Below are 25,158 nucleotides of genomic sequence, written 5' to 3' on the forward strand. Positions count from 1 at the left end.
TGCAGCAAAATTAGGGACCAGGAAAGACAGAAAGATGCCACACACATTAGAACCTGCAGCCTTTATTCATGCCTCTACCAAGTACAGTCAAGAGACAAGGCCATGCCCAAAGCAGAAACCCCAATTCACCACCCTAGACATCAGAAGTGTATAAAGTGCTGGTGTGACTGTCCTTTGGGGAAGGCCACAGGGAACAGGAGCCTCACCCCTGGACCAAGGTAACAGGACCACAGATCCTGCTCAGGAAGGGTAGGACACGGGCCAGGAAGTTCCCAGAAGACAGGGAAGGGGAAGAGGAGAACCCACCATCACCATTTGGAGCTGGGGAAATCTGATGCAGTCATGGGCAGATGCAAATTGCAAAGGAAGCCTTTAGTGCAGAGTTCTACAAAGGTGGAGTCTGGGTGGGTGAGTAATTGGTTACTCCTGTGTAAAGAAGGGTTGGGAGGCCTTCAGAGGTGTCTCAAAGAATGGGACAGCCCCTCCGGCGCTTATTCTTGCGAACCTGAAGGCCAGCCCTTGTGGCCATCTCGAATACCTCCCGTACCCCTTCCTTGGTCTTGGCAGAACACTCAAGGTAGCCAAAGGCACTGATCCTGTTTGCCATATCCCGGCCTTCCTCAGACCGAACAGGCTCCTGAGAAGACAGAAGATAAGAGAGGTTAAAGGGAGCTAGTGCTAGGCTTGCTTCTCCCTAGGATACCATTAATAAGTAGAACTTGACTGGAGAACTTTGATCCAACCCCACAAAGCACCCAAGCCCTGGCCAGCCCAGGGTTTTCAGGCCAGGGACCTAAGACTACATTCTAAATCCTCCCAATCTATTCCCTCTCTTTCCATCCAGCTCCTACACCCTACCAAACAAGTGGCCACTCCCTAACCAAGCTCCTTGACTTGATTCATACTGCAGCTGCCATATTTTTTCCTAACACGTGACATCCATCCCCAGTTTAAAATACTGTCATAATTATCTTCCCAGTACGGTCCAACTTCTTCATCTTGGCAGCTTCCTCTGATAAAGTAGTCCTCTGGCTGGACAGCCACTTAGCACATCCCCAAATGGCTTCTGGCTCTTTCTCCCTCACTCTCTATGGACCTTCTTAGAGTGCCTTCTGTCTCCAGGTGTGCCACTGACACAGCTTGTATACTCCAAGGGATGGACAGCTATCTCTGAGGACAAGGTCTGTCTTAATAGGCTCAGTTTGGAAAACAGACTAAACTAGAAAAAATGAAGGAGCCACGTGACCTTGGACAAGTCACTTTTCTTGGTATTTAATCAGATACCAAGGGCTCTTCAGGTTCTTGCCATGGCGTAGACAAGGAGTAGATGACCAAAGTCAACTCTAAACACTGCGGACTCAACTAAGAAGGCTGCCTTTGGTACCAGCCTGCTACCCATAAGAGGGTCCCTTCTGCCCCAAGGGTGGTCCATGCACCTGCTTCATCTTGGCCAGCTCTCTCCTGGTATGCTCATCTTGTCTCAGGTCCTTCTTATTCCCCACCAGGATGATGGGAACATTGGGGCAGAAGTGTTTCACTTCCGGAGTCCACTTCTCAGGAATGTTTTCTGCACAGACATGTCCCAAATGGTGTCAGTATCTCCGCTTAGCAAAAGGCCCCTGGTCTATCCATGGCAGTATCAGACTATTCAACATGGCAATTCCTTTTACTGCTCAAAACCCCTCCCATACCCCATCTTCCCCAAGTTTTCCCCATGGCCACCGCTGCCACAGGAAGAGTCCACCCCCACCCCAAACAGCCTCTGAAGATGGCTGATTCCAGGGGTCTCAATCCCGCTGAAGCTCACCCAGGCTGTCAGGGCTGTCAATAGAGAAGCACATGAGGATGACGTCAGTATCTGGGTAGGAGAGAGGCCGAAGGCGATCGTAATCTTCTTGTCCTGCTGTGTCCCACAGAGCCAACTCCACCTGACATACAAGGGCCAGTGAGTAGCTGGCCAGTGAGTAGGGTCCCAACCCTTTGCCACCCAGAGGGCCTCTCTTAAAACCATTGGCCTTTAAATTCATTGAACATCTATTGAGTACTGTCCACACAACAAACTAGCTCTAAAATAATCTAGTTTGAAGCTGGGTGCTGGTAGCTCATGTCTGTAATCCTAATTACCCAGGAGGCTGAGATTAAAGATCACTGTTGAAAGCCATCCTGGCAAAAAAGTCCTTGAGACTCCTTCCTCCAGTTAACCAGCAAAAAGCCAGAAGTGGAGATGTGACTTAAGTGGTAGAGCAATAATATCCTTGGGTAAAACAGCCAAGAAAGATTTAAGGCTCCAGTACTGCCATTACCCGGCTGCCCCTCTCCCACAAACAGGTTTGGTGGCCATGTGAGCACTATTCGATTTCACCTTTCCATCAACTCTGGGGGGAGCTCTTGCTATCATCTCCATTTTGCAGTGTGTGTGTGTAAATCTTGAGTCAAAAAACTTTGGTCCAGCTTAAACAGCCAGTATGTGGTAGAACCAGAGCATGCATCCAGATTATCTAAGGTTACAGTTTATCTTCCCCAACTTTGAACTGGTTCCAGGAAGCAGAATGAAGCAGATTAGTGTGGGCGGTAAGGCAGGACAGACTAGGCCCATACATGGCAAGGTGCCAAGATAGTGTAGAAAGAGGTTCTTAGCCCTCACCTGCTTGCCGTCCACCTCAATGTCAGCGATGTAGTTCTCAAAGACAGTAGGGACGTAGACCTCTGGGAACTGGTCTTTACTGAAGACGATGAGGAGGCAGGTCTTTCCACAAGCACCATCTCCTACAATCACCAGCTTCTTCCGAATTGCAGCCATAGCTAGGGTGACAGACAAGCATAGGGGATTTGGGAGGGGGGAAAATCACTTTTTTTTTTTTAATTGTCAGAACAGGGGCTTAAACTCATCCTTAACGTTTTTGCTCAAGGCTGGTACTCTTACCACTTGACCTACAGTTCAACGTCCAGCTTCTTGCTGGTTAACTGCAGATGAGTCTCATGGACTTTCCTTCACCAGCTGGCTTGGGATCTCAAGCTTCGGCTCTCAGACTCCAGAGTAGCTAAGTTTTACAGCTATGAACCAATGGTGTCAGGCAAAGATCACTTCTAGGCCACCCTCTACCCCTCCACGCTCTTCCTTCCCCAGCCTTCAAGAAAGGAAGGGAGAAAAGTGGACTTGCCCAGGTACAGTCTTCCCAAAACCAATCCTGTAAGCAGAAGACCTTGGAATTCCTGGTCTCTGGTGAGGGACATGTCTCCCCCTTTGGGTTAGAATAGAGAAATGGGATGCAGAACAAGCCCAATACTTTAGAGCTAGAAAATGTGTTTCATTCATTCATTCAGCTGGGGGAGCCTAGACACCTAGGCTCCAAAAAGAGTCAGCTTTTATCTGCTTTGCATAGGGGAGTTTTTATGTGAGACTTCTTCAGTTGTTAAAAGAATTTCAGGATTCTGATACATTTAAAGGTTACTAATCACTACGATGCAATCTAGTACAGACTGTCCTGTGCAGTAGCCATGCCTGCCTCATCACAGGAATTCCTCTTCAAGACTAAAGACCAGCAGAACCAGATATAGGTAGTGGATGGGTAAGGCCAGACGTATTTGTAGCGTCCTTAGGTGTCCCACACTATGTTGGGCATTTGGATGAAAAGCTCTTCAGTCCCCAGGTACCTGCCAGGTGATGGTATACTGCCTACTGTGACACACTTGGAAATTAAGACTCAGTGAAGGTTAGTCATGAGATTCAAGAGTCTGGCACCTAATCTCCAGAGACAACACTCAAAGTGGGGCTGTGTGGCTGTAGTCTGTGCCATCTTTCCATGTCACTTCACAGGTGGAAAGGCGAGCAGAAGCAGTGAAATCCAAACAGAAGACAGTGGCAACAGCCAGCCGTCTTCCCTGGACTTACCCCACCCTCTCCCCAAAGCCTCCAGTCACACAAAGCAGGCTCAGTCCTGGCAGTGCCCACAGCTCTTGCATTCGGGCAGTCTGCACCCCCCTCCCCTTCCTCCCCGGCCTGGCACCAACACTAGGTCACTCAGCTCTCAGCAGGGGACAATGACCACACTGTAGGGAGTCACATCCACCACAGCAGCGACTGAGAATCCACTTGAGAAATCACCTCCACCCACTCTGCCGCAGCCCCTTCCTTCCCCGGCCCAGCTCGCTCTTAGGCTCTGCCCACCCCTCCCTGTGACTCAGGGGAGGGAATCAGCTTCCTTGAGTAGGCCTGTGTCCCTCTCCACAACACACAGGGACAAGCAGTTAGTTCCTCACACCTGCAGTTCATCACCTTCACAGCTTGCTTCCCTCACTTCCTCCTTGCCTAGGGAAGGGCTGAAGCTCCAAAGCCTACAGTCCAGGAGGAAGAGGGAGGGCTGTTGAGCTGTTGGGAAAGGGGAAGGGGCTGGAGTCTGGGCTGGGAGGAGCCTCAAAAGAGACAAATGAGGCCAGTCCCAGCACCACCCAGACAGGGAGCAGTTAAACTGGGGAAGGTAATCTGATCTCAGCTCCAAACCTGGCTTTTTTTCTCTCAGTCCCACATCCTGTCAGGCTGAGCTGAACTGCTTTACTCAGGCATACCACCACCACCACTACTACCTCATGAACTCACCACCCGCCCTTTAGGAAGCATAACTCTCCAGCCCCAGGCTGATTCTCCTCAACCAGGATCTGGGGTGGCCCCGCCCTCATCTCCACACACACACATTCAAAAAACTGCAAGTGGGGAAGAGGACATGAATCACAGAGAATTTATAGGAGTTGAGAGTACACTGGCACGCTCTCCCCCACCACAAAGAGACTCTCTGATGGAACCCCAGAAGGCAGTCAAGAAGGCATCCAGCCTGCCGCTGCCAGCAGGCTCTCTCCAAAGAGGGGTCCTTTGGAAGTCTACCCGGTAACTGTGGTCCATTTGTAGGATTTCTTCCAACCCCAACTGTACAGATAGGCTGGCAATAGTTCCAACCACGAGTGGACAGTGCTGCTACAAGTCAATCACTGTGCTGAATACACAATTATGGTCACTTAAGCATAAGTGTGCACTGCGGGACCCCAGGAAGGCAGCTGGCATCAGATGGGTAGAAGTAGAGGCCAGAACTTGGGTCAGTGACACTCATTGAGTGGCCTGATAGCCCAGCCCAGTTAGAAGACTTTCTTGGTTAGGCCAAAAGACAGGAGCTGGCAACCTAGGCCAGGCCAGTAGGCGCAAGGCCAAGATGGCAAGACAACAGCTCCCTGTGAGAGGCAACCCCCATGGATCTGCTCCATTGACCCTAAAAGGGGCAACTAAATCTCACATTGGGCCTGGAGTGGAGTCTGGAGAGGGGCCTGGAATGTCTGGAAACTTCCCTGAGACAAGATACTGTGGATCCTCTAGCTCTCTCCTCAACCATTCTCCAGATAACCCAGGGGGCCCTGTACCCTGCCTGCTTGCTTCTCGGAAGTCTGGGGAAGGAATCGGTCCTTTGGAGATCGCTCTTCCTCCCCTTTAAAGCCACAAGTGTGGGAAGCTCAGGGCCTCGGATTCCCCCGATGCAGGATAGTCTTTTAGCTTGGTTTGGGAGTGTGAAGGAAGGGCAAGAATTTTACACACACACACACACACACACAGAGGATCCCCCTCGGTCATCCCTATCCCTTACCTCAGCTGTCCCCCCCCACCCCAGCATCCGAGGCAGCGACAGACCCCCTCGGCTGTCAGTCCGCACGGGCCACACCCGCCCCATTCCCGCTTCCACCACCCTCCCGGCCTGGGGGAGCTCCCACCCCAGCCGGCCCCGGCCCCACGTCGGGCCGCCCCGCCGGAGCGGGAGCGCGGGAGGCCAGGAGGGAGCGGGGAGGTCGAACCCCTGCCCGGCAGTTACCGGGGTTCCGTGCTTCCGCTTGGGGAGGGGGCGCAACCCCTCTCCCCGGCCGCGCCCCGAGCTCCATTCCCTGGGAACAGCGCACCCCGGGGAAGGAGCACCGGGGACGCCCCGCCACCCCGCCCCCACCCTAGTACCTTCTGCTCGGCCGGCTCCAGCTGCGCGGCCGGCGCCGGAGGCTGCGACTGACCGGGGCGGGCTGGAGGGGGCGCCCCGCCCTCGCGGGCAGGGGCGGGCCCGGCAGGGGGAGGGTCGAGGGGGGGCGGCCCTGAGCTCGGCCCGCCCCTGCCTCTGCCTCTGCCCCCGGCCGCGGCGGGCGCTGCCCCGGGGTGGCACGGAGAGATGCCCCGGCGGAGAAGGAAGGGGCGGCGATTGGGGGCGTGGGGGAAGCCGGAGGGCCCCACCCCATACCCCGAGGATTTACCCTGGGCCCTGCCTTCCAGCCCCTCGGGGCGGACCGGCGTCGGGAAAGTTGAGAGGCTCCGGGAGAGGGGTCAGGAAGGGCGAGGCTGCCCTCCGGCGGCCGAACAGCCCCACTCGGGCCTCGGGAGATGGGGATGGGGCGAGCGCGCAGGGGACGCGCCGCCGCCGCGCGCGCGGAGCCCAGGCCGGGCCGGGATGGCCGGAGGCAGTCCCAGCCTTTGAAGGCCTCAGGATCTACACGTCCCGACCACCATTCTGTTCTGTCTCCCGAGTCCTGTCCTTCTGAATCCAGCTCCTACGTAGTCTTCAGAGCCCCCTGTGGAAAGGCTTCCGGCTCCCCGCTGGGAACTCTCCCCACTCCGGATCTATTACCCTGCCATTACTATTGCTCCACCGACTGGCGCGTTGCACAGGGTATTCACCTACCCTGAGGAGGTGGAGGGAGGCGAGGAAGTCTGCCAACATTTTATTAGCTTGTGCTTAATATGCTTCATAGCTGAACTGGGAAAGTAGTTGAGATGTAGCCTAGTAGTGGAGTGATTGCCTGGCATGGGTTGGGTTCACATCACCTGTATGGCCACCAGCATTGGCAGCATTGTAATTCCAACACAGGGAGGCTGAGGTAGGTGGGTTTCCAGTTCATATAGGCAGCCTAGACTAAAGAGTAAATTCAAGATCATCCTGGGTTTTATTGTGAGACCCGGTGTCAAAAAAGAAAGAGGAAGGGAGAGAGGAAGGAAGAAAAGAAGAGAGGGAGGTAGGGAGAGAGGGAAGAAGGTAGGAAACTAACAAAAGTGGCTCTGCAAATGTTTGCAATCAGTGGCAGCAAGAATTGACAGTTGAGCCTGTGTCTTGCCTATCACTGTCTAGCCAGTATGGGGCACATATTTAATGAATGCATATTAGAAGACATATAGATCTTAAAAACCTGATACTATACATCTATTTTTTTTAAAAAAAGGAAATTGGGGCACAGAGCAATTTGCTCACCAGACCTCTGTGTGTGTGTGTGTGTGTGTATGTGTGTGTGTGTGTGTACTGATGCTTGACTCTGTGCTTAATGTTCTTGCTTAGCTAGTACTCTACCACGTGAGCTATGCCACTTCTTGCTTCCAGTTTTTTTTGTTAGTTAGTTGGTGCTAAGAATGTCATTGATTTGTGTGCCTGAGTTGGCTCCAAACCTCCATAGTAAGATCTCAGGCTTCTGAGTAGCTAGGATTATGGGCTTGAACCACCAGTGCTCTAACAGGCCTCTTAATATGCTCAATGAACTTTTATTGTGAACTGAACATTAGGTGCCAAGGTGAATTTCTGCCTTCAAACCATTTACAGCCTAAAGAATAAAGACAGGGGCTGGGAATGTGGCTTAGTGGTAGAGTGCTTGCCTAGCATACATGAAGCCCTGGGTCTGATTCTTAGTGCCACATAAACTAAAAATTAAAAAAAAAAGCAAAGAAGTAAAATTAAAAGAGGAAAAAATTCAAATATTAAAAAAATAAAGACAGTTCCAAGATAGCTAACATTTATTAAATTATTACATGGACCTTGCTCTACATACTCACAACTTAACTGATAGCAACCTTAGAAAGCAGCACTGTGATCTGCTTGATACTGCAAAAGGGAGTCTCAAAGGACTTACAGAGCCAATGTCAAGTCTGGCACCAGAATCTAAACAGCTGGACTCTGGAGTCTCTGCTCTTTTAACTTCTACTTCTGTAGCTCTTTGATAAGCTGTTATAATCCAGGAGGTAATTGCCATGAAGGGCATGCATGGGCTGTGGAATGCCCAGTCCTGGACAGGTGAAGTATTCAAGAAAAAGGAATGTGTAGGTTTTAAATAAAGTTGGAGCCACTACAGGCCCACAGAGCTCTGGGAATTCCAGAAGAGCTGTGATGATGGTGGTGAGGATCTTCATGAAACTAGAGAAGGCTATAATAGATAGCTAGATAATGAAGGTCTTATGTGACAGTCTTATAGAACAGTCTCAGGGACTGAATATAAATTCTGTTCTAGTTATAATAAAGAGCCATTAAAGTTAAGAAGCTTATTTAATAAAAAAAAACTAAGGTGACAATGGAAGTGATGATATGTGGGCAAATACCATTTTTTAAATATATAATCAAGGTCAGGCATCGTTCATGCCTATAATTCCAGCTGTTCCAGAGGTGGAGATTGAGGGGATCATGGTTTAAGCCCAGCCCAGGCAAAAAAAGCAAGACATGTGGGAGGTCCAGAAGGATTGAAACCTAGGACAACCTGTGTGTGTATGGGGAGGCAGGGGGAGACATGTGAGATCCTACCCAAAAACTAAACTAAATTTTAAAAAGGGCTAAGGGCATGGATCAAGTGGTAGGGTGCCTAGCAAGAATGAGGCTAAGAGTTCAGACTCCAGTAGCTATATATCTATATATACAACAGTACAGTCATACATTCCTCAATGGTGAGGGTATTGTGAAAAATTCATTGGTGATTTCATTGTGTGACCAGCATACCATATAGCATATTTATACAAGTGGAACCACCTAGTACACACCTAGGCAATCTGGTATATACTGTCATATATGCAGGCGATTTATTGAAACATCACTTCCTGATAGTAACCAAGTCCAATATTTCTAACTTGAGCAGCCAAGTTGGTGCCCACTGAGAGGATGAAGGAGAAGGACCATATTTATGGGAGGAAATGACAAGTTCAGTTTGAGGTATGTTGAGGCACGTTGAGGCTGTCTCCTGTCTAGATGTGTGGGAGATAACTGGGATATATGAATCTATAAAAGGTTCAGCTGGAAACAAGAAGGCAGATGGATGAAGTCACAGAGATTGATGCAAGTACTCCCAGCAAATGCAGGAAGTGGGAAGAGGGCATAACAGAAGACAGACCTAGAGAAACATAGGACTATTAATATTCTTTCTATCACTCCAAAGAGTTTTTTCCATACTTTTCAGTGTTTAGTCAGAGAAAATAAAGACACACACACACGTACACACACACACACACACACAAAACTTTTATCCATCTGGTTTATTTGCCAATAGCTGTAAATGACCACTAAGGAAGAGTTAAGGAGACAACTTCAGAATTTGGACTGGGAGAGGGGTGGGTATGAAGAGGCTAGGATGGTAGTAGGGACAATGGGGTTGTGAGCCCCTCAGGAGTAATTGCCTGGCCCTCCCAGGGGGATAACGAAGACTGAGATGTCATCCCCGGAACCCAGCTTGTTGTTTGGGAGACGCCAGCCACGATCCCGGGGGGTGCCCCGGGCCCCCAAGACCAGAGCTTGGGCCAGAGCTGTATACCTGCCAGGAGCACATGTGCACACTCATGTTCTAACATGTATATGAGAAGCCAGATACAAAGGCCCACAAGTAGGCCTTACTTCCCTTTGCCCTTCTGTCACCATTTGCCATCCCCTCATCACTAGGCCATGCAGCCCCTACCTGCTGGGGTCATTGGGCTCATAGGCCGACAGCACCCTGTCCACAGTGGTGGCTACCTCAGAATCATTGGTGACATCCCACAAACCATCAGTTCCCAGGACTAGCACATCATCTGGACAGTGCTCGTACTGTGTCAGGTCATATACTTGTACCTGATGGGAAAGGAGTAGCAAGAACTGAGCTGTGGGGTTTGGGATTTGCAGTTCAGATTAAGAGACCTTGGGTGTGAGCCAGCTGGAGGACCTTCCCTTCTCCCTGCCCCCCCCCCCCCGCCTGAGTAAAGATGGAGTGCTCACCTCAGGAAAGCAGGAGAGGAAGGGCTTGATGGGCAGGGTGGAACTGCAGACCTTAAGGTTGTGGTCTCCCAAGCCCCGGGTCACCCCTATGGTGGCCATCACCCGGGCCTGAGGGAAATGAGGAGGGGTGCTGCTAGTTCGGCCTTTCACAGACTCTCCGAAAACCATAGATCCCTCCCATCCTCTACCCTGGGGTAGAGCCTACACCTTCTTAGACAAATGAAAGCGGGCCCACTGCCCTCTTCCACCCTCCTCCCACCTCTACTATGGAGTTTACCTTTTTGCCTTCCCCACACACCAGAGGAAATCTGAGATCCTCCAGTTCGATCTTTTTGTAGGCCCTGGGGAAGGGGGAACAGAGGAAGCATCACTGTGCAGCCAAACTCCTCTTTACTAGTGGTTGCACACCCCTCCTTGGAAGGACCGCATCCTCCCCCCCCAGCCCCCAGGCATCAGCTTCCACCTAGCTGCTGGTGAGGGACTGGTTGTGTTGTCATGGGAACAGCCCCAGCTCTGAGGGAAGTGTTACCAGCCAGTCATGTTCTGGTCCCTGTAAAGCATCCTCTGGCCCAGCTCCTTGGGCTGAACTCTGCGGGGGAACTCGAGGTGGGTGAATTCACTGCCCAGCAGCTCTGGTTTCAGGAAGCCCTGAAGAGGTTGAGAAGGGCCAGTCAGAGCACAAGGATGGCATATTACATTCATGACACCCTGGTACAACATACAAATGATGTTAATTATAGGAGATCTTTATATAAAGTTTACCACATGCCACACACTGTTTGACTGTTAACATATGTTAACTCACTCACACCTCACACCAACCCATGATATACAGAGGTTATACAGAGGTTAATGTAATTGTCAAAAGTTCCCACTATCAGCAAAACATAGAAACCAGGATGTGATCCCAGGCAGAGTTAATGTGTTGAAGAACAAAACCCTACTGAGTCAAGGACCTTTGCTGTTCCTTTATCCCACTTCTGACTGTACTCTCTTTCTCAGCTGGAGTCACAGTATGGACATTGGGCCAGCCCAGGCTCCTTCCTACTACATTATCCCACCAGCTCAGCCCTGCTCTCCACAGTCCACACAGCTGCCCTGTCCCCAGAAAGCTTTGATATGGGTGTCAGGGCTATGAGAGTTCTTAGGAACACAGTGAAGAGGTAAAGCCTCAAAGAATGGGCATAAGGAGTTTGTCCTACTTACAAGTAGCTGAAGCCGCTGTCGCTCGGTCTCCGGGGTAAACTCCCTGGACATAGGAATGACTTCACCATTCCGGACAATGATGGCTCTGAACAGAGACAGAAAAGTTCTCCTAGCCAGGCACTAGTGGCTCACTCCTATAATCCTAGCTTTTCAGGAGGCTGAGATTGAAGATTATGGTTCACAGATAGCCCTGGCAGAAAAGTCTGTGAGACTTATCTCCAATAAACCACCAAAAAGGCTAGAGGTGGAGCTGTGGCTTAAGTGGCACAGTACTAGTTTTGAACAGAAGAAGCTCAGGGACAGTGTCCAGGCCCTGAGCTCAAGCTCCAGTACTGGCACCAAAACAAACAAACAAAACTCTCCTCAGCCCTCTTTGTGGAAAGTTTCAGAAAGATCAAACCCTGCTAATAATGACCTTTAGGATTCCTCACCTGGACCCCATCTTCCTCTTCTCTCCTCTTTGATCTTTTCTTTTCAGCCTCCACCACCTCACTCTCTCTATTCTATCATCTGAGAAGTTGTGGCCCCTTATAACCACTTTCAAAGTTCTCTTCATACCTGCTATCACCTGCATTGGCCACATACACCTTGCCTAGCAGATACACCACAACAAGTGCACAGCAGCCCCCATCCACTTGGTAGCCACGACGCTCCTGGGCCATCTGTTCATCCTGCCAAGTGAGGAAGGGTCAAAGGAGAGTGGAAGAAGAACTTGCAGGCACATGATTACCTTCCCCACACCCACCTGCAGATATCATCTGGCTCAAACAGCCCATACAGGGAAAGGAGCAGTACACGGGACGGGGGAAGTATCCCTTCTCTTAGAACCAAGCTTCACATAGGCTCTCAAAGATGTTACACATTCTCAGTACCACTCCTTGAACCTAGAGTGAACCTGAGTGTCTGCCTAGCGAGCCCTTAGCCTAGGCCTACCCACTTACCATGAGCTGGAAGGCATTCTCAATGGCTCCTATTACCAGGCTCTCGTGGGTCACTTCCTTCTGTGAAGACCAGCAGGACTGAGGGCTAACCAAGTGAGAGGTATTGGAGTAACTTGGAGACCCTGGGGTGGATGGGAGGCAGAGAGGAGGTGGCAAGGGGTCCTGAAGTATGTCTACCAGATCCTTTAGCTGTTCCTGGATGTGACGATGCAGGAGCCGGGAGGCCATTTCTGCAGCTCCACCTCCAGCATGCCCATCAAACAAGCCCCAGTAGTAGAAGCAGAATCCCTGGTAGAAAAAAAAATTGAGAGAGGGAGAGAGAATAAAACTACCATCCATATAAACATCAGTGAGGCAAACAGCTTGTGATAAAGGGCAAGTTAGATTTATTCACTTATTCATGCAGGGTCTACATAAATAATACAAGAAAGAGGACAAAGAGTCCCTGTCTGTGATTAAGTCATCCACAAATACATAAACACCTGCATTTTTTTTCTTGGTGGGATTAGGGTTTGAACTCTGGGCTCATGCTTACTAGGCAGATACTCTACCACTTGATTCTCAGCCCCAGCCCAAAGCATCTGTATTTTAAGAGGAAAAGGAAACATTTATACAAACATGGTGGAATTTCACAAAGCAAAGCCATGTGAGGCTTTGCCGTACGGGAAGCCTAGTGAATTATGTGGCAGCTCTTCTACGTGTCTCAAGTTTAAAACTAGATGCCTAGATGCCTAGAAAAGAGGGCCAAGGCTTACCTGACTTTGGCTAGCCTCTCTAGGGGCCCCTGTAACACTCCTCCTCCGGCTGTCCACGTACACCACTTCACAGCAAGCCTGGTCCTCATTGTGCCGGCTCTTGCCAGCATTGATGACCCTGCCAGGCCAGAGTGACCACATTAGGTTGGACACCAGACCAGATCCCAGAATAACCCCCTACTTTAGTAGACACACACATCCTTTTCTGGCCTGCTGGCTAAGCTTAGAAAGGTCACAGCTGCCTGGGATGGAGGCCAGAGGGAAGAGAAGGGAGGGCCAGCAAGGAATTCAGTCTGGGTGACAGGCCCTTCCACCTCCTAGAAAGGGTGGTGGCAGCACCTGTGGGCCTAGTTCCCCCATCCTTGGCAAAGGTGGCTTCCGGAGTGGTGCTGCTGGGGGAGAGGCCATATAGAAGCAGAAAGTTGTCCTTCTTTCTCACCAAGACCCTCCATCCCCTCCTAATTTCGATCCGTCCTTTTGTCCTCACCATGCTGCACCATCTCTCTAAAACCCTGCAGCCAACCAAAGTTCTGCCCCACTGGCAATGGGGAAGGGCTCCCTAGGAGGGGGAAAGAGGGATTGAAATAGACTAGACGTGTGACCACACCTGGACTGGGCAAGAGCCATGCAACCACAAGACTCCTCCAGCTGAAAGGCTAAAGCCAACTCCCTCCCAGACCTCAGGGGGCGGGGGGGGGCGGGCTTGGCTTTCCCAGCAGGTGTATTACAAATACACTTAGCCTGGGAGCAAGAGACCAGCCGACCAACCAGCGTCTACTTTCTTGTCCCACCAGTGCAAGTCTCAGGGTGGCGTCCCCCACCCCCACCCCATCCCCCGTCCCGGGAAGCCAGCGGCCTCCTGATGTCGCGGGCTATTTCTGGGTGTGGAGGGGGAGGGGACCGGTAAGAGGGACAGGGAACTGGGACGCTGCACCCAGGAAGCCGGTTAGCGATTCTTTTCAACCACCATTTCCCTATAAGAAGGAACCTAGCTTCTTCTGGAACCTTTCCTCCCCTAGCCTTGAAATTGCCGGCTTGCAACTAAGAACTGGCTAACTGATCCCAAGCGGCGCCCCCCTCCCCCGGCCCCCGCCGCCCTCCCGTGTGTGGGAGGGAACCCGGTCCTGATGCAGCCACGATGATCCACGAGCTGCAAGGTCCTGACGAAGGTGATTCCGGCTGCCCCGACTGGAGAGGGATGGAAGCGGGTGCGATCCCCCGGGAAGGTCCTGGCCCAGACCGCCGCGCCGGGGACACATCCCAGCACCCCAGATGCCGAGCTGGCGAGGGGTGCGAGTCCCGTGCTGCTCGGGATGCCCCAGGGAGGGGGGCGCTCACTCGGCGTAGCCCGTGCTCCAAGGCAGGCGGCGACCTGTGTCCGGGGGGCTCTGCACCACCCGGCCCGCGTGGTCGTCGGCGCGTCGCAGCCCCCGCGGACTCAGCTGCAGAAAGGTCGGTCTGGAGAAACTCGCGCGAGCCTCCGGGGTCTTCGCTGGCGCCCCGCTGCCGCTGCCGCTCGCGGTCCCGGGCTTGGCAGGCGGGCTCTTGGGCGCTCCTGGAGCGGCTGCCTGCGACTCGGAGGTTGCACTGGGCGAGTCCGGGGACTTGGGGCGCGGAGGCGCTGCGCCTCCGGAGCTCACCAGGTGCGCCACGGCCGAGCGCACTCGGTTTAGCATGCTGCCTCCCTGCCCCGCCCTCCGCGTGGCCCCCGCCCTCCGCGTGGCCCCGCCCCGCCCAGGCCCCGCCCCTAGGGCTCCGAGTGGGCGGAGCTCCGTGGGGGGTGGGGGAACTTTCACTGGCTCTGGGCCACCCCGGGAACCGCCCCGCTGGTTCTGAGCCTCTGCCCCACCCTCTCCCGCCTGTGTCGCACCCTGGTTTCTCAAAGGAATAATCGGGGTCTGTTGTGGGAAGTGGGTGGAGGCAGGGAAACAGTATTGCAGTCCGGTTGAGTGAGACATCAGTAGACTTTTCCAATTGTGACGGGGGTGGTCCCTCCCTTGGGGGACCGGTGTGCAAGGAGCCGATGACCTCAGCACAAAACAGCCACTTCAGGGCCCCTGGGTGTGAAGCACCTGGTGTGACTCCATCTCTGGTTGAAGTCGCCCAGATCAGCGACGTCCGTGAGCTGGTGCTTCACCCAGGGATGAGTGGATGCCACTCTGGGCGCAGCCCATCTTTCTGGATCGGGCTGCTGGGGTAAATTCCTAGGCTCTTGAAAGCCGCGTTCTCTCTGAAGGCCATCTTCACATCCGGGAGAGTAGTTGCCACTCCCACCCCGCTTTCTTTGCCAGAATCTTTTCCTTCATAGTTAGACTTCCTTGTCTATTATTTTGTGGTAAAGAGAACAAAATCACGATTTATTGAGGACTTACTGCACACTAGGCCTTACACAACAAATACGTTCCACTGCACACTAACCCATTGTATGAATGAGGCTGGACGGGACGCCTCTGTCATTTTATGTGACTTACCCTAAGAAATCATACAGCCACTTGGAAATTCATGCTCTGTCTGCCACCTGATACCCAAACAAGGTTCTGACCTAAGAACCAAGTGATTTCTTTGGACGGAAGAGGAAGTGTTAGGAAGGAGAGGATGGCCGGAAGGGTTCATGCTCTCTCAAGCCACTTGAAGATTGAGAGTAGATTCCAGATGTTGAGCAAGTTCTCTGGCTGACACCAGGGGGAGACAGAGGCCAAACTAAACACTTGACAAAAGTGGAAAAGCCCACTCCTTGGAAGACTATAGGAGGGTGGTACACAGCTGAGACATGAAAAGCTCTATCCTTAAACTTAGTGTCAAGGAGTTGGTCACCCGGAGTTCAGAGACACCTGGCACCCAACACAGTTCAAATGAGGGCAAGTTATTGTTCTAACACCAAGGGAGGCTGTTAGGGACCACTGGCAACTGATGCATGGTTGTGACTCAATTCAGATTCTAGCCACTGGGTGCTTCCTGACCATATCCCACTCTGCTCCCCAGGCTAAACTGCCCCAAGAAGGGATGGCTTTCTTGGCAGCTCATAAGTAAACTCCTACAATGGTCCTTCAGATTTGTATAGTTGCTGTACTAATCCCTGTGCTTTGGGTAGAAAGAGCCAGAAAAATGAAGTCACAAACAGAAAAAAAAATTAGAAACAAAAACAGAGCAGCAAAGGCAGCTGGGGACAAAGAACACACTGCTATGATGGGTGTTCTGTTTGAGAAAATCAAGCCAGCTCTGATAAATGGCATCACATCAGCAGGGAGCCAAAGACTGAAGGATAAAAAGCACATAACCCGTGGCTATTTTTATTATTCAGTGTTTCTGGGACAGTTTCCTTACTGCATCTCAGTGTCACCCAGCTTCCTATCCCCGGCTCTTTACAACACCAAGGTGTGGCTGTTAAAGTGAGCCACAGAACTAGAAGACCCCTGACTCCAGCACTAGATCAGCCAACAAGAAAGCCCAAGACTTTCTTGGGTTCTAGTCCCCAGCTATACCCAAACCCCTGGACTCTCCTCTCCCTGAGCCATGTAGCTTTCCGAGCGTCATTATATCTCTTGTACTCTCAGACCTGGCAAGGAGGTCATCACCTTGCCTCATTCCCCCAGGCAGTTGAAGTGAGAGGAGATGGGGGAGGAGGGAGACAGATTTGTGGGTGCTTTCACTGCTGAGAGTTAACATACTTTATTGAGTGATCTGTTCATATGGGAGCACATGGCCTGAGCCAGAGAGAGACAGGACAGATTTGAGAGAGGCCTTTCATCCCAAGGCTCAACACTAACCCCTAGCCCCCCTCAACACACACACACACACACACACACACACACACACACACACACACTATTCCCAAAACCCTCATAGCAGAGAAACACCTGTTTCCTGTGAAGAGACAAATGAACAAAACATCTCTGCCCCCCCTTGTGTCAGATAACATCCATATTCAAAATATAACCCTGTAAAGAATGACACAATTGAATATATTACAGTTTTCCTGATAAAGTCCCAGAAGCTTCTTGAAGCCAATAAACACTTTAAGTAGTATTTGAAGAAGAACTGAATTGTATTTAATGAGTGTAGATGTAAATTGAAATAGCAGCCTGCAAGTACTGAATTGAACAGAGGCTTTCTAGAGTCTTCAAAACTCAGAAACACATGCAGGTCTGGGTGACGACTCCTCACTCCCAGCCCTTTCCCCTTCCACCTCCCCTGAGCCTGCAGAACTAGGGATCTAATCCTAGGGTGGCAGTGTGGAAAGACTCGCTCCAAGCTGTCCTGGTCTGCACCCGTGAGCTGTCCATCAGCATGGGACTCGAGCTCTTTTCTCTTCTCCCGTCCTGTGCCGCCAGGGGCCGCTGCGTGCAGGCTGAGCACCCCTCCTCCTAGCTTAAGGAGTTGGCAGAGCCCTGGGGGCCGGAGCAGCCTCGCGACCCCAGGCTAGGAGACAGTGGCTATGCGCTCCCCGACAGAGCTGCGCAGTCCCCGCCTGCAGGAGCGGAGCCCAGAGCGCCCCGGTGTCCGGAACCAATCACACCGGGCTAGGGATGCCAGCTTAGGTAGCACCCCGCGGTGCCCGCCGCGCAGCAACGCGGTCACAGACTAGGACAGCGCTTCTTAGGAAGGACAGCACGTAAACTTGGAGCGAGCTTTGCAGAGTCTTAATCCTTTGTGCAAAAGCAGAAAAGACCTCAAGCCAGCAAGTTGGATCATGAGGGGCAGGTAGGTCTTGGGTGTGGGGACCCAGAATTTGCAGGGCGCTGAATGGGGGCGGGAACAGGTGGGGAGAAGTCTCGGGTACTTCATTCGTCCACATCCTTACTCTCTTGCTGGTCTGTAGGCTGATCCATCAGCCTCACCCACAGTCTGCATTGGAGCTTGGGGCCAATGGGCTGGGAAACTAAAACAGAGAATGAAAGCTGATGAAATCCCAGAAGCATCTTTTCTAGTTCCGTTTAAGGGAGTGAACAGAATGCCAGACATCCTGCCTTCCCATGCCCCTCTCTATCCCAGGTGGATTGGATTGGAGCCTGTGACCGCTCAGAGAAATAGGATCTCCTAAGAGAACATCAATTTACATCTGTAATGGTCAGCATGAGAGTTCCTGAAGGCAGGCTACTCAGAAAACAGGCCCATCGTGATGGGTGGGAGTTGTCTGCCCATGGGCACACCCTTCCTGTGGGTGTTGGCATCACTTCTTCCATCTGCCATTACCCCTTTATGCCTGAGAGCTGGACACAGGATACTTTGTCTTTCCTGGGCCTCCTAGCCTGTGAGTTTTACTTCTGTCTCTGTTGGAGGTTGAACCAAGAGAGAAAAGGGAATAAAGAGGCTCTTGGGGTATTGTAGCCTCCGAGGCTCAGAAACTGTGGCACCCCCATTCTATTCCTGGAGGAGACGGGAATGACTGCAGAATTAAGCCAAATCTATTTGAGTCCTTGAAGCAATGGTTTGGTGGGGAGGGGCGGGGGAGGTAGGAATGATAAAGAAGATTCTCCCTAGTGGCCTCTTCCAGTGAGATCAGATGGATTCTGCTGAGAAACCCATCTTTGACCCTCAAGTCTGTCCCAAGACCAGAGAGATGACACCACTGATTCTTAGGCCTCACCCACCCCTGCTTTACTCCTAGGGCAGAGAAATTCCTGGCCACTTGTCTCAGGCTTGCCTGAGTCTGTAAGAACCCCTCATGTGCTTCAGGCAGAAAGACTCTGCCCTTATCCTGGGAATAGCTTCAGAACTGACTCTACTGGCGTGCCCAGCCCACCCCCTTCTCCTCTCCCAAACTTTCCTTCACCCTCTCTGGAGGCCTGGACTCTCTCTGTTCCTTACAATCCCTCAAAACTCTTTTCCACTTGTCAAGTCTGAGGCCAGCAGATGAACAAACAGAGGCTGAAACATCTCCAACAAGGTAAGTGGGGAAACAAAGATGGGAAGTGAGGAAGAGCAGAGGCAGAGAACAAGTCAGCATCTAAAGAATCCTAGCATTTGGGGTTTGGCTCCTTGTATTCCTGGGACTCTGTTGGCATTTGAGGTGGGGGAATGATTAGCAATGCTCACAGGAGGCTGGCAGTCCCCCCCTCCTCTAAGAGTCCACTCAGTCCTCCACTCTGACATAGGCTGAGGCAGTGACCCAAGCCAACCCTTGAGCTCAATCAAGGCCCCTGTTCCTCCCTGGCTCTGTGACTGGGCAGCTACTCTGTGTTTCTTCTTTCCTGGGATTCCTTAGTTTCTAATTTCGTTTTGGGAGGCCTGATTTGGTTTGATGGAGAATGGAAGAGAAGTAACGGAGAAGAACAGAGTCAAAGGGCAAAGGACTTGGGGAAGCTGCTGGTCTCTGGCCTCTGCTACCACTGCTGCGGGGTCTTAGGCCTATTAGCTTTTGTTTCATCCTCTTTAAATTTAATTTTTAAGTTTAACTTTTATTTAAATGGAATTGAACTGCGACTACATTCCTAAGGTTTGAAACTCAAATAGTATGAAAAATTGAGAGAAAAATAATCTACCTCTTGCTCTCAAATCCAGCCACCCAGTTTCATTTCTTAGTGGCAAACATTGTTGGCTTTGTGTACCCTTTCCAGAGGTAGTTTGTGCACATTAAACAACAGAGATAGCCCCTCCCCTTTATACATAACATTCTTTGTTGTTGTTGTTGTTGTTGGTTGTGAGTCTTGAACTCTGGGCCTGGGCATTGCCCCTGAGCTCTTTAGCTCAAGGTGAGCACTCTACCACTTGAGCCACAGTGCCATTTCTGGTTTTCTGGTGGTTAATTGGAGATAAGACTCTCACAGACTTTCCTTGCCCGGGCTGGCTTTGAACTGCATTCTCAGATCTCAGCCTCCTGAGTAGCTAAGATTACAGGCATGAGCCACTGGCACCCGGCTTACATAACATTCTATACATAACATTTTATATAACATTCTATACAGTTACTTTCCCCAACCCCTAGTTTGTGTGTGTGTGTGTGTGTGTGTGTGTGTGTGTGTGCTGGTACTAGGGTTTGAATTCAGGTCCTGGGTGCTCTCAAGGCTCATGTTCTACCACTTGAGCCACCTCCACTTCCAGCTTTTTAGTGGTTAATTGGAAATAAGGGTCTCATGGACTTTCTGTTTTGTTTTCGAATTGTGATTCTCAGACTCAGCCTCCTTAGTAGCTAGGATTACAGGTGTGAGCCATTAATGCCTATTTATTTTTTTAACAGTTGTGTGGAAAGGACTACATTTGTATAGCCTATACACTGCATCCAGCCAGTCCTTTACTGATGCTTCACCCATCTGTAAAATACACATAACAAGTCTGCTTTGTGAGATGATTATGAAGGATTTAAGATCATGCATGCGAAGTGTCTGGGTCAAGAGCTCAAAGAATGGGAGTCAGCAGCATTGTTCTGTTCATCACGTATCCTTCTAGTTCTTTCTCCCCAAGACCCATCTGAAATGTTATCTCCTCCACAGTCTCTCCCTCATTACCCCCAGGCCTCTGGTAGCACGTACTTTGTCCTACGCTGACTTCATTCCAGGCTGCAAGTTGCTGGGCACCAGGTATGCATCTTGCCCACCATTGTGTTTCCTGGAGGGCATGGCACGGAGGAGCCACCTGCCTTGAGCAAAGCAGGATATGCACTTCTTTCTACAGGATGAGTGAGAGGTTCCCATGGAACTGGAGCCCGGGTGGCTGGCTGCTGGCATTGTGCGTGGCCTGGCTGTGGACCCGCCTGGCCTCGGCTTCTCTGCAGCCTTCACCTGCCACAGGTTTGAGGGAGGTGTGGGGCTCAGAGAAGAGCTTCCCGGGACACCCTACCCCATTCCACATAGCAGGCAGATCTGAGGTAGAGTAAAACCCACAGATTTCAGGGGCTGACTCCTCTGATCATTACCCAGGACACTCTGTCCTCTTCTCCTCCTGGCCAGAGAAGGCCTGGGATGGCTCCTTCCAGGTTGGGAAGGTGTTCTGTAGCAAGAGAGAGAAAGAGGACCTTGCATGAGGGCTTAAGTCTAGCCTCCTGGCCTAATTCTGAGGTTTTCCTTCTGGGATGGCTAAAGCCTGTGTAAGCGGATGATCCCTTTCACGCATTGTAAGCCCTGGGGCCCTTTGCTCTAACCCTGAGAAAGCCTAAAGGTGGGGGCTGGTGTAGGACTCCACTTTCTTCTGCCTATAGACTAGGCTCTGACAAAGGGCGATTGATGAGTGTGGCCTTGCTAGGGAGGAAGAGGAAGGTTTCATTCACCTCCTCTACCTGGAAATCTTCCTGTCCCCTCTCCCCTTTCCACCACCTGATATTACTGAGCCTCAGCCCTGGGAATCTCTTAAATAGTGCCTCTCTCCCAAGCAGGGAGGATGTGCTTGAGGACCACCTGGTTTGGTGGGAGGGGTGCAAGTCTTGGGGCCTGATCTTGTGTGCCTTGGCCTCATCAGTCCTCGAAAAGCAGGGCACGTGTGAAGTAATTGCTGCTCACCGCTGCTGCAACCAGAACCGCATCGAGGAGCGCTCTCAGACTGTCAAATGCTCCTGTCTTTCTGGCCAGGTGGCTGGCACTACACGGGCAAAACCTTCCTGCGTGGATGGTGAGTAACCAGGGCCTGGCCGGTGGGTGGGGAGGCCCTGAGCAGAGATAAGGAGGTTGTGTTCAGGCCTTGCCATCTGTTGGGGATCCAATTTCATCCTCATCAGGGCTTTCATGATCAGAGTCTCAAATGGTGGGGCACCCTCTGAGGGACAGGAGGGCAGATGTGGCCATCTCTGTGTCATGGATGCAGAAAGCTCTTGTTACGGCCTCTGTGCCACTCTATCCACCCTCTGGCGCATGCACACATACGCATTCCAGTACTCCTCCAAAGGGGGCCCTCTTCCATGTGCTGCCTCTTCTCAGCCAGGCCTTTATCTTCTCATGAAGACACTGGATCCTGACCCCTGTTCTTACCTCTCCATCCATCCCCTGTTCACTGTGCTCATGCACGGCAGCTTGTACACTCCTGGACACAGCTCCCACACTTGCTTACATGCTGTACACCAGTGTGGGGAGGGATGCTGAAGATTATGCCTTTGTGTAAATGGTGTGGCTGCTTCCGAGGTGGCTTCTCCCACTTCCATCCCCCCTTGCTGTCTTTGACGCAAGGCAGATCCATGTGATGAAGCTCAGGCCTCTGCTTGAGCACAGGGCTGTCTTTCCAGACTCCCTAGAGTAAGGGGAAGAGAATGGAAGTTCAGGGCTCAAAGCCAAATGTATGCCTTTTTTCTGGGACCCCTCAGAACCTCTGCCGTGCTTGAAAAGAGCTTAGAACTGGTTTTCTGCCTCCTGCTCCCCAGCCTCCATTGTCCTGCAGAGGTGGTGGTGTCAGATGGAGCCCTGCCTGCCTGGGGAGGAGTGTAAGGTGCTCCCCGACCTGTCAGGATGGAGTTGTAGCAGTGGACACAAAGTCAAAACCACCAAGGTATCGGGATGGACACTTCATCTTCTTTCTTACTTGGGGGGCAGCAAAGGGGATTCTGAAGCCCTTGGGGGTCCAGGAGGACAGGGTCACTAGGTGAGATTTGTGAGCCACGACAATGTATCCCAAGAAAATCCCTCTGGATCTGTCCTGACTCTGGGAGGGCTTGACATCCAAACTCCAGTGTGTCTTTCTGGGAAAATTCTTGATGTTACATATGCTTTTGTTTCTTTCTCTGTGTGTTTGCCTTCAGAAACTGCCAGGTGTAGAAAGACAAAGTGGAGGCAGGTGTTGGTGGTACATGCCTGTAATCTCAGTACTCCAGAATCTGAGGCAGTAGAATCCTAAGTGACCCAGAGAGTTACAGGCTAGCGAGGCTACAGAGTGAGACCGTGACTCAACAAACCAAAACAAGAATTGGGGAAATTGCCTAGATAATTCAGGAAAGTCTCTCTCCAGCCTGAATCCCACTACAGTAGCCAGCTCTGTCTGTTGCTACCTCTGCCATGGATTCTCATCCATGATGATCAGCTTCCTGAAGTTTAGACCTATCTTTCTCTAGTCAAATTGCTCTGTCTTCTGTGACAGCACTCAAGAAGAATATTTTCATGGTTTGCTACCTGCCCCACAAAACAAGGTGTAATTAAAATTTTATCAAACTCTTCAACAATTCCATGCGTGTCATGGTTAATTAGTTGCATTATGTTGTTATTACCATGTATACAGAGGAGTGACACTCCAGGACAAGCCATGGCACAGCTTTTCTTCCCCACAACAAACACAAACAAACAAAACCAGAGAAGAAAAGCGCAGGATCCAGGGTTCTGAAGAAAGCAGTGATTTTTCTAAAGCACAGAACAAAAGCAGTTGTAGCAAGAAAAAAAAAATCAACTGGATATAAAGCAGACTATCTGATCTGTATTTAGGGAAGAGAAACAGGCATTCGGAGTGTATTTAAGGCTAGAAGAGAGTGAGGCCCAGCATAGAGGTTAGAACATTTGTTATCCTGTTATAGATCTGGGCTTGTAGCCTGAAAAGTGAATGGCTATGTTTGCCATTTGTGTAGTGAGTCCAGTTGTGAAGCATTTTGGTTTGTGTTTATATAGGCTCCCAGGCTCCCTTTCCCAACTTGAGCTTCTTTAGGAAGAGACAACCAGGATGAATGACCTTCTCAGTGACTTGCATTTCATGGGGGAGTCTCTGCATGCTGGGATTACCCCCAATGACTTCTCTAACCTTTATCTACCCTATCACTTGCTCCTTAGGTCACCCGATAGCTCTTGTGGGGAATCATGGCTGGATGGAGTCCTAGACTGAAGAACAATATCCAGTTTTTAGCCAGCAAACATGGGATTCACTTACCTGAACATGGGCTCCATGCCACATGTAGCATCTGTCTTTCCTGGGTATTTCAGTACTGTGAAGAAATGGATGGATTTGAAACCATATACCTGGGGATCTGTGTTCTCTTGGAGACAAATAATGTCAAGATACCATTCCTGCCCTTGAGAAATATCCAATCAAGTTGGAGAGTGAATGACAGACAACTTAGACTTTAAATGTATGGTACACTGACTTCTGAGCCACCTGCTGTGGACATGGTGAAGTTTTGAGGCTGAAACTCCCATAGTTCTTCAGCCAACCCCTGGCCACAGGGCACAAAGACTTAGATGTCATAGTCTTCTTCCTTGCATCCTATCCCTCCAGGCAGTCTTGAATCTCCAACAAGCTGCTAACACCTTATAGGAAACACTGATCCAACCGTAAACCAGGCCAGTAGGATCTCATTTAGAAGAGATTGGATTGGCTTAGGAGTAGGAAAGCAAAGATGAAACTACACAGCTCTCCAGCCAAACATCGAGAGGAATGGCCTAGTTTGGGCTGTTCACTGAATGAGTGACAGATAGGACCTTCCCGACCCCAACACCTTAGGTTTTTGTTTGCTTTTTTAACATGAGGAAACAGAGTCATAGAATAATGAGTGATTTGCCCCAAAGCTCATAGTTCCCACATCTCTTAAGACTGGCACTTAGTCTAATGTGGATATTAGGATTTCAGTTTGGGCCTTCCCTCTATTTTTTTCAGGTATTAAACCCTGCAAAGTATTGACTAGTCAGGAGCAGTATTTATCTTGAGAGATGCTCAAAATGGGTCTTTGGTCAAGATCACAGTTCGATTAGAACTCGTTCAGAATGCCCCTCAAGGATGTGGAGATGCTTGATTTCTACTCTTCCCTTAGTACCCAAATTCTAAATAAGCCCCATGACAGCCCAGAGGTCCCTCAGCCCAGTTACAGTTATGGTCTCTGAGCTGTCATCCCAGTACCCTGCCAGGACTCATTTTTTTCTGGAGCCTTTGTGTTGTAACACTCAGAAGCATTAGATCAAGGAGAGTTGGGGTGTGTAGGTCTGCACCCCTTTCCTACAGAGGCCCTGCTCAGCAGGGGGAGTGGTAGGTTAGACCTCTGGCAAGGATTAAGGCCAGAAGTCAGGCTAGTATTCCAGGTGGTATAGGGACAATGCACTGTCTTACAGGAATTTTCATGGCCTTAGGGATTAGGGGGTCATTAGAGACCTGGATGGTGCTGAATTCTGTCCTTCAGAGAAGCCCATCGGATGATGGTGTGGAGCCGAGTCTCTCTCCTTCCCTTTGTGCCTTCTTCCCCATGCAGTAGACCCAAGGCTGATATCTCCTTTCTTCACCCCACCCTGCTGAACTTTCTGGTTTTTGTTTTTGTTAATGGAGTGAACAGTGGTCCAGTTTCTCACTGAACTAGAAATGTTGAAACTCCAACGAATAAAATCACTGCTCATAGATGACTCATGGGGTTGGGTAGCCAAGGAG

General features: G+C 50.8%; 4 protein-coding genes across 4 annotated transcripts; 2 read left to right on the top strand and 2 right to left on the bottom strand.

The window, feature by feature from the left end:
* Positions 1–46: 46 nt before the first annotated feature.
* Positions 47–6,064, bottom strand: Rhoc (ras homolog family member C). Its single transcript, XM_013024716.1, has 5 exons — positions 5,987–6,064; positions 2,645–2,802; positions 1,808–1,928; positions 1,437–1,567; positions 47–637 (listed from the first exon to the last, which is right to left on the bottom strand). The coding sequence occupies exons 2-5, from the start codon at positions 2,798–2,800 to the stop codon at positions 464–466; spliced, it is 582 nt and encodes a 193-aa protein (XP_012880170.1). The 5' UTR covers positions 2,801–2,802; positions 5,987–6,064; the 3' UTR covers positions 47–463.
* Fam19a3 (family with sequence similarity 19 (chemokine (C-C motif)-like), member A3) lies at positions 3,162–23,657 on the top strand. Its single transcript, XM_013024718.1, has 7 exons — positions 3,162–3,165; positions 6,708–6,717; positions 18,749–18,796; positions 20,521–20,636; positions 21,301–21,450; positions 22,193–22,317; positions 23,580–23,657. Exons 4-7 carry the CDS (start codon positions 20,522–20,524, stop codon positions 23,589–23,591), a joined length of 402 nt encoding a protein of 133 aa, XP_012880172.1. The 5' UTR covers positions 3,162–3,165; positions 6,708–6,717; positions 18,749–18,796; position 20,521; the 3' UTR covers positions 23,592–23,657.
* On the top strand, positions 4,722–6,038 carry LOC105991860 (formin-like protein 5). The gene is made up of 2 exons (XM_013024607.1): positions 4,722–4,882; positions 5,633–6,038. The coding sequence occupies exons 1-2, from the start codon at positions 4,722–4,724 to the stop codon at positions 6,036–6,038; spliced, it is 567 nt and encodes a 188-aa protein (XP_012880061.1).
* On the bottom strand, positions 9,279–14,604 carry Ppm1j (protein phosphatase, Mg2+/Mn2+ dependent, 1J). Its single transcript, XM_013024715.1, has 10 exons — positions 14,248–14,604; positions 12,910–13,027; positions 12,155–12,442; positions 11,772–11,884; positions 11,214–11,298; positions 10,537–10,655; positions 10,285–10,348; positions 10,008–10,115; positions 9,712–9,863; positions 9,279–9,570 (listed from the first exon to the last, which is right to left on the bottom strand). The coding sequence occupies exons 1-10, from the start codon at positions 14,583–14,585 to the stop codon at positions 9,423–9,425; spliced, it is 1,533 nt and encodes a 510-aa protein (XP_012880169.1). The 5' UTR covers positions 14,586–14,604; the 3' UTR covers positions 9,279–9,422.
* Positions 23,658–25,158: the final 1,501 nt, after the last annotated feature.

This window comes from Dipodomys ordii, unplaced genomic scaffold (genome assembly GCF_000151885.1).
Source record: "Dipodomys ordii isolate 6190 unplaced genomic scaffold, Dord_2.0 Scaffold78, whole genome shotgun sequence".
Lineage (NCBI taxonomy): Eukaryota > Metazoa > Chordata > Mammalia > Rodentia > Heteromyidae > Dipodomys > Dipodomys ordii.